Genomic DNA, 8,703 nt, shown 5'->3' with positions numbered 1-8,703 from the left:
ATTATATGTAAGTACACTGTAGCTGTCTTCAGACACTCCAGAAGAGGGCGCCAGATCTTGTTAGGGGTGGTTGTGAGCCACCATGTGGTTGCTGGGATTCGAACTCTGGACCTTCAGAAGAGCAGTCGGGTGCTCTTACCCACTGAGCCATCTCACCAGCCCAAGGGTTATTTTTAAATGCAGAAATAGTGTAAAGGACAATGGTCCTTTGAGATCCTTGAGGGAAACTTACTTTAAATGTTTAGAAATTGAGGACCTGAGAAGACTCTGGAGCCAACTCAGTCACCAATCTTGACTGTGTCTTTTTTCTCCTTTCTGCTCTTTAACTAGTTAAGCACTCTTTTTGAGGGGAGTGGGGTAACAGACTTTGCAGCAACATATTTATTGTTCTTGTTACATGTTTCTATTAAGGTCTTTGGAGATCCACACATTCCTGTATGTGTGCATTTCTGGAGCTTTTGCTTTGTATTGTTCTAAACAAGCATGGCCCTTGTGCCACCTTCACCTCTGTTCCTAGATCCTGAAACAAGGATGTTTGGGATTACTTGTCAGCTATCAGATCTGGACAGTCTTTGAATCACACCCGAGTCTTCTGTCCTAAGCCTTAAGTGATAAGGACAGCTCTAAGCAGCTTGAGAGCCCCACAAGGATTTCCTGTGTGTAGCTGGTTTGGGCTCAGGATAATGCCTATACAGGCATCATTTATAAAACTAGCAAATCACTCTGAAGAGTATGTGAAATAGTGGGGAAGTTGACACCTGGAAAGGTGCAGGAATTTGGTTCCCACAGGGAATCAGGAACAGAGGCTAATTCTCATTGCATGATGTCCTATAGCAGCATGACCAGAGGGTCACACATGAGGTCATGAGCTCAGAAAGGAAGGACTGTGTCCCAGGAAGGACTGTGTCCAAGTAGTGGACTAGTAAGTTGCTTGTGGGGCTTAGGACTTAGCTGGTAAAATGCTTGCCTAGCATTCTTGAGGCAATAGGTTTGCTTTGTAGCATTTCAAACACTTGGTGTTTGGGTGTGGTGGTGCACATCTGTGATCCCAGCACTCAGGATCAAGAGCCCAAGGACAGGCAGGTGTAGTAGTGCAGGCCTTTAAACCCAGCACTGGGGCTGGAGAGATGGCTTAGTGGTTAAGAGCACTGACTGTTCTTCCAAAGGTCCTAAGTTCAATTCCCAACAGCCATGGTGGCTCACAACCATGTGTAATGGGGTCTGATGCCCTTTTGTGGTGTGTCTGAAGATAGCTACAGTGTACTTATCTATAAAATAAATCTTTTTAAAAATTTTAAACTCAACACTGAGTCGAAATTGTTTCAGGAGGAGCCTTCGGTTGCAAAGGATAGCTTTAAAAGAGGCTACAAAGTTGGTTACCGGTGATGGTACTGGCAGAGGTGAAGGCAAAATGTAAGTGGTGCATGCCTTTAATCCCAGCACTCAGGAAGCAAAGGTAGGCAGATCTCTGTGAGTTTAAGGCCAGTCTAGTTTATGGAGTAAGTTCCAGGACAGCCAGGGATACACAGAAAAACCATGAAAAGAAAAAAAGGGGGGTGGAGTAGGGGCTACAAAATGAGACCCTGTCTCCAAAGAACAAAACAACCCAGGGTGATGTTTGCAACCCATTGAGGAAGCATTAGGAAAGATGCTATAAGAAAGACTAAAGCTAGATGCAGATCTTGGCTAACTGACTTATTCTGTGATTGAGCAGTGTACTCAGTCTTGTCCATGGAGCCCTGTCCTTGCTTATTGGCTCTAGAGCAGCAGTTCTCTATCAGTGGGTCTTAACCCTTTGGGAAACCCATATTTACATTAGGATTTACAACAGTAGCAAAATAGTTACAAAGTAGCAATGAAAATGTTATGGTTGGGGAAAAGGGACTCAGCACTAGGGTGGCTGAGAACCACTGCTCTAGAGGATGGAAACTACTTGTGGATTACAGGAAGGGAGGGAAGCCCAAGGAAGCCTTTTGGTTGCTTTGGCCTACAGTACCTCCTGTGGGGCCATACCCCCTCACTAAGGGCCACCACTTACCAACTGAGCTGCGCCCCCTGGTGGATGAGGAGGCTTACGGTGCTGCACCCTAGCACCAATAGCAGAATTTTCCTGCGGCTCATCATCTTGGTGGATTGCTGCAGGCGTTGGAGGATAGGTGTCATGGTGAGGGTTCACTCCTGGACCAGCCAGGGCCTCATTATCCCGGGCTTCCTTCACCAGCACTCATGGGGGGTCCTGGGGCTCTGGTAGCAGGGCCAGTGTTCCTGAAAAGCCTGGCAGAACAAGGAAACAGACAAGTTTGCAGTGGCCAGAGGAGAAAGACTCCAGGCTTAACAGGACTGCTGCAAAAGAAAGATTCAATGAGTGGGGTGAACAGAGATGCCAGAGCAGATCGAATTCCACCTCCTATCCCCAAGACCCTATCTCCTCTCTGTCCAGATAACCTAGTCTTGGGTGGAATTACAGGTCTGGGATGTGTCCAACACTCAGACTATAGCTATTCTGTTTCTTGAGCCCTGTGTGTTTACCCCCCCGACTGTATCTAACTTGTCTTTGTCTCACAGCCATTTGAATCTAGCTCTACAGTAGTCTTCCCTCAGCACTAGCATGTGGCTCAGAACACAGAAGTCCCAGTCCAAGATTTTCTCTTCCAGGACTTGTTATCTGACTCTTTGAGCCAAGAGGTGGTCCTGAATCCCGAGAGTAAACTCCTCAGAAACAGCCAAGCCCTCACCTCCTTCAGCCTCCGATTAGTGCTGCAGGCCTAATATAGTATTACTAACTCTGGATATCACAAGCATTTCCCACTAAGCAGTTGATGACAATGAGGTGCTGAGGGTAACGGTCACTTATTCATAGACACACAGCCAGCGATAGCAGACTGGTGACTCAGATCTACTTACTTAAAAAGAAAAATTAGTCTCACTATAGTAGGCCTGACTGGCCTGAAACTTGCTACATGGTCCAGGATGACCTCAAACTCAGAGATCCACCTGCTTCTGCTTCCTACATGCTATGATTAAACGTGTGTGCCCCCAGGCTGGAGAGATGGCTCAGTGGTTAAGATTACTGACTGGTCTTCAAAAGGTCCTGAGTTCAATTCCCATGCAACCACACGGTGTCTCACAACTGTCTGTAATGAGATCTGATGCACTCTTCTGGTGTGTGTTTGAAGACAACTACAGTGTACTTGTATAAATAATAATAAATAATATTTAAACAACAACAATTAAAAACAAGGTGTGTGCCCCCACATCTGGCCAAATCTACTCTTCTATCTCCAAAGTCCTTGTTCTTAGACTTTACCTGAGCTGTTCCCATTCAAAACTTATTTTTCAAGCTAGAGAGATGGCTCAGCACTTAGGAGCACTGGTCATTCTTTCAGAGAACCCAGGTTTGATTCTTAGCACCCACATGGTGGCTTGCAACTTTCTGTAACTCCAGTTCCAGAGGATTGGCCTCTGCCGGAGGTACAAGGTATGCACACGATGCACAGATATACATGTAGGCAAAACACAGACGTCAAATAATTTCAGAAAAGTTTGTCTTTCCATTCCTGCCTGGTCTGGTAATTTTGCATACTTTTGAGCACTGAGCCCTCCAGCTCGTGTCACCACTGCCTTAAGGGCCTGGGACTAAATCTACCAGGGAAAGAAGTACTTAAAACCCTGGACCCTTATCTGAATGCCATCCCTAGACGTTTAAAAAGCATGTGGCTCATCAGCTGACTGTGCAGGTGCTTGGCCAGGACTAGCCTAGGAGCGATGGGCAGGGTGGCTACAAATTGCTCTGCTGAGAATTCCCAGCAGGAGATGAGCCTTCTAGGTAAGAAGCGGGAGAGAGGGGCAAGACAAGGCCCTGATTCCTGGCCAGGCTTGCTTTCTTTGCAAGTGTGTTGGCAGTTCAGGTGGAAAGTTAGCTTCAGCAGCCGTGCCTGCCCCCAGGCTAGGGTGGGTCTGTCTTATTCCTGGGGTGTATGTACAGGCATCAGCCTTCACACTGTTAACCTCTGAAGGGAGGAGAAGATAGATGCATGGGTAAGGAACTAGGACACCTGGTCCCAGGAGGGATGAGGTAACTCTGTGGCTCTAGACTTGGCTTTCAGTTTCCCTTTTTTTTTTGTGCCCCCTTCCCTATTAATGCCAGATTACATCTAAACCTGTTTAGGTGGAAAGATGTCTTGTTTACAACTCCCCTTATCTCCAGGTCCCATCTGGTTTCTTCCACCAGCCAGTGAGACATAATCATTTTGGAGCCCAGAGAGCAAAGAGTCTGGCCTCAGAAGGCCATCTAGGGCACAGAGGGAGCCTAGGTTCTTTCCAATTTGGGGATTTCTGAGATAGAACATTGGTCTCCAGCAGGAGGAATTCAAGGTCTTGGCCCTTTAAGGACACAAAGTTTCTATCACAAATCCTGCTTGGAGAACTTGGTGACCAGATGGTTTCCCAAGAGAAAAAAATTAGAGGACAAGTTTTTTTCTACCTCTTTTTTTTTTTTTTTTTCCGAGACAGGGTTTCTCTGTGTATCCCTGGCTGTCCTGGAACTCACTCTGTAGACCAGGTTGGCCTCGAACTCAGAAATCTGCCTGCCTCTGCCTCCCGAGTGCTGGGATTAAAGGTGTGTGCAACCACGCCCGGCTGCTTTTCTACCTCTTAAACTTGCTTAAACTATTCTATATCTTAGAGGAATCTGACCCAGCCATGGAGGCCAAGTGTAAGGGGAGCTATAGTGGATCTTTTCCTAGCCTCAGAGAATGAGGTTGCTGTCTTAATACCCCATCTATTCTACTAACAGCTTTATCCATTGCCTCCAAGGCTTGGAACTGGGGAGCCAACAAAATTGCTAAGGTCTGCAAGGGGATTCCCTAGGCACCAGTTTCCAGGCAGGGATTTTTGGGCTCTGGCATATTCCCTCCCAATATAACCTAGTTCATTCTTGCCTACAGTTCCTTCCAGGGACCATTCTGGGACTGTGAGGACCAGTCACCCTACCTTGTGACCATTCCTGGGTTTGGCTTGCCCTTATTTCTTTCTCTTTTTTTTCTCTTTCCTCTCCTCTCCTCTCCTCTCCTCTCCTCTCCTCTCCNTCCCTTTCTCTCTCTCTCTCTCTCTCTCTCTCTCTCTCTCTCTCTCTCTCTCTCTCTCTCTTTTGAGACAGGGTTTCTCTGTATAGCCCCGGCTGTCCTGGAACTCATTCTGTAGGCCAGGCTGGCCTCAAACTCAGATCCACCTGCCTCTGCCTCCCAAGTGCTGGGATTAAAGGCATGCGCCACCATTGCCCGACGCTTGCCCTTGTTCCTTATTCTGTGTTGTAGCTATGTCACTCTTCAGAGCACAGGGCAGATTTTTTTCTTCATGACAGATTCAGGTATTTGAAAGCAAGAACCCTGTATCGTGTATGTGGGCTTTCAGCCAGAGAAACCATTCCAGGTCCAGATAGAGAGTAACATCTAGCTACTAGAGTAGGCAGGCCTGCATTCCTTGGGTCGGGCCATGCCTGTTGTAGAGAAGGACTTAGCAGTGGGGGCCCGGAGGAGTTCCCTGGGCTGGGTTTCCCTCTGGTCTTGAGGCTGAAGCAAATGGGTGGCCACGCTGCTGGTGTGTATGCCGCGCACAGAGAGGCTTCATATATTCCTGTCTCCAGTGTCTTTTCTTTGGTAAGAGGTCTCCTCACCATACCCAGTAGGCCAGGGTGCCAGCCTTATCAGAATAGCAGTGCTAATTTTAGTCAGAATCATCTACCTCAGGCTGCTGCCCAGTTTTGTAAATTGCTTTCTTTTCTCCAGGGAACCGAAGAAGAAATGGAATTGCCAGCCAGAGATCTGCCAGCCAGAGATCTGAAAGCTAACCCAGATGTCCACCCTACTCCCCAAAGATCTCGTTCTCCTTCTCCCCTCAGAGCCACGGGGCTGATACTGATGCTCGTGGAGGAGTGGCTCCCAGGCCTGACCACTGGGACTTGTCCTCTCAGTGATGTGGAGACTTAAGCTGTCTTGGGGCATGGCATATCTCAGGTCACGAAAGTCCCCAAACAGAATAGGGCAGAGAGGGTAGGTAGCACAACGGAGCCCAGGAGATCGAATATCTTTCCATCCCTTCTGCCCCCTGCACAAGGTTTCCCGAGTCTCCTCTCTCTGTCATCCCGCCCCCTACACGCTTTCATCCCTGCCTCTTAATTCTCTTCATTCTCCTTTCTCCATTACTACCCACTCCCACCCCCACCGCGCCCCACATTCCCTCAATTTCATGCAGAGATCTGGACACTATAAGGAATTGGCCAGATTCAACCCCTTCCCAGCTTCCTCAGGGACCGGAGCCACCCCCTCAAGCTCTCTTGGCACAAGGCCCCGAAGATACTCTTCTGCAACTGCCCGGGCCCCCATCCTCTTTGCAGTGCACCCTTGTTCCCTCCAGCCCCCGGCTGGCTACTGCAGTACTCACGCAGGCAGGCTCTGTCTCCGACTTGGGTCAGGGCTACCCTCCGCTCCCCTTGGGTCCCTTGTCCTGAAATCTGCCGGGTCTGAGGGTAACGGGGGCTCTGAACGCAGAATGCCGGTAGCTTGCTTCGCTGCGCCTGGATGGGATCAGGTGGCGGCGCCTGAGTCTGTCCGCTCAGCTCAGCTCTACCCGCCGCCCGTCCCCCATCTCACGCCGGGGGCGGGGCGGGGGCGGGGGCCTGGCTGCTCAGAGGAGGGGGGAAAGAAAAAGCAGCAAGAGGAGGGGGACTGCATAGCTCGCTTGCTGCTGGTGAGCGTTCTCCTGTGGTATTGGCATCTTTAGATACAGGCATCTTTCCCTTGCAATCTTGTAGAAAGAGCTCAACACCATTGAGCTCAGCAAGCGTCTGTCCATCAGAAGCGAAAACCGAGGCGTGGTTGGGTCCTGTCGGTCACTGGCGCTTCCTGTGGCTGGGTTAGAGGTTCAGGTGCACAGTAGCCTCCTGTATTCCCTCTCTCTCTCTCCTGTACTTCGTACCTCTACTCGCCTGCCTGGCCCCATCCCTTCCAGTTTGCCCTCCAGCTCTCCTGAGGCAGAACCTAGAAGTTTACCCAGGCCTGGTCAGGACTCCAGAGTTCTCACTTCTGACCAGAGCTGCTGTTGATCTGGGGTCTCTGTACCTTGCACTCGGACTCAGAAACTCCAGTTCATTTCTGGTTTCTGCCTTTACTCCATCTTGGAGTCAAGAGGCAACTTCCTGAGTTCTGCCACTTCTCAGCACTGAAATGGGCACCTGTTTCCTTGTAGCAGCTCTAATTGAAAGAGCTCCTGGTGGGTGTCTAATACTGGCACCCCCTACAGCCACATTAGATGCCACGAGACCACAGTTGATTCTAGAGATGGCACGGATGTTGTCTCCTTTATTCTGGCCAAGGAAAGGATCTTCAGGTAGGTTAACCACCCAACTCTGGGACTTAAAGGGGCTGCACTGGTCCCTTCTGGTCTCACACAGCCAATAAGTGGGCATCATGTAAGGATCCTGACTTCAGAGGCAGGGGCACATGGGCATGTCAGCTTCTGTTTTCTCTTGGTCTTTCCCTTTGCACAGTTTGGTATCCTATCTGCATCCTAGGACAATCATGAAAAAAAAAAAAAAAAAAAACCAAAGCCATCATCCTGTTTGGTGTGTCCTTTTCTGGCCCTAGTTATATTACTGACCCATCTGCTCTGCTATCTGCCCTTCTCCTCCTCCTCCTCCGCCTCCCGGACTCCTCTACAGTCCTGTCTGAGCATACTGGGGCCGCCAGCCTCAGGTGACCTGCTCTGGGCTCTCTGATTACAGGGAGCAGAGACTTCCTTTGGGTTACAAATGGTTGTCTGAGTGAGCTGGCAAGCATGAGGAAAAGCCACTGTCGTTCTTTCTTTAGTCCTGTCCTTTCTGGCTTTGGTTCCGTCTGCAATCCCAGTGTAGGGCAGCGATGAGAACCCAGGGGGGAAGAGTCACCCTTTGGGAATAGGTGAAGGGAACAAGAACCATTTTTACCCCGACCCTGTACTTTTTTTCTGTCTCTCTCAGACCCCACCTTTCCTGCATCTTGTCCACCCCTCCTTTCCAATTATTTCTCCCCTGAGGACAGCTGGTGAAACGGAGGTGGCTAGGAAAAGATCTGAAGCGTGTGGGTGGGAAATGAGACCATTTGTGTTCCTCTCCCTTATTCATCACACACAAACCAAACGCTGTCATTGAGAGCTGCAGAACTAGGAGAGGGGAGGAGATAAAATGAATTGGTGGGTGTTGGGCAGGCAAGGGTCATGGTGTCTTGCCCAAAGAGAGGTCCTGAGGTTTTGTTTTGTTTTTGTTTTTGTTTTTGTTTTTCTACAAGAATATAAAGTTCCCAGGTTAGACACCCCGCCTCCCCCTCATTTATTAGCTGTCTTCTGGATGCTAAATACTTCAAGATAGAAGAAGATCAAGTTCCAGATCCTGTTTGGGGGGATGGAGGTGGGAATAAAGGGTAGGAAAGACTTAAAAATGAAACAAAGGCAGAGGCAGGAGGATTGCCAAGAGCTAGAGGTTAGCTTGGGCTAGATTTTGTCCCAGGACAGTCTGAACTACATGACTCTTGATCTTCCACTCCATGAAATTGGGTATGATAGTATACATCTGTAGTCTGCAAAGGATCAGAAGTTCTAGGGTAGCCTGGGCCATACAAGGACACATTTGTCTTAAACAACAAAAACCTTGGGGCTTGAGAATTGATGTTA

The 8,703-nt window shown here is 49.0% G+C and overlaps 1 protein-coding gene across 1 annotated transcript in view; it reads right to left on the bottom strand.

The window, feature by feature from the left end:
• The window catches only part of Gal3st3 (galactose-3-O-sulfotransferase 3), an 11,057-nt gene extending 4,428 nt beyond the window's left edge, over positions 1 to 6,629 (bottom strand). Inside the window, exons 1-2 of the mRNA XM_021204527.2 lie at positions 6,442 to 6,629; positions 2,039 to 2,274 (exon numbers count right to left, since the gene is read on the bottom strand). Of these exons, the coding sequence (XP_021060186.1) occupies positions 2,039 to 2,163 (125 nt within the window). The 5' untranslated portion in view covers positions 2,164 to 2,274; positions 6,442 to 6,629. The remainder of the gene's footprint in view (positions 1 to 2,038; positions 2,275 to 6,441) is intronic.
• Positions 6,630 to 8,703: the final 2,074 nt, after the last annotated feature.

This window comes from Mus pahari, chromosome 1 (assembly GCF_900095145.1).
Source record: "Mus pahari chromosome 1, PAHARI_EIJ_v1.1, whole genome shotgun sequence".
Taxonomy (NCBI): Eukaryota; Metazoa; Chordata; class Mammalia; order Rodentia; family Muridae; genus Mus; species Mus pahari.
Note: the sequence above shows the minus strand (reverse complement) of the source record. Positions and strands in the feature narration are given on the sequence as shown.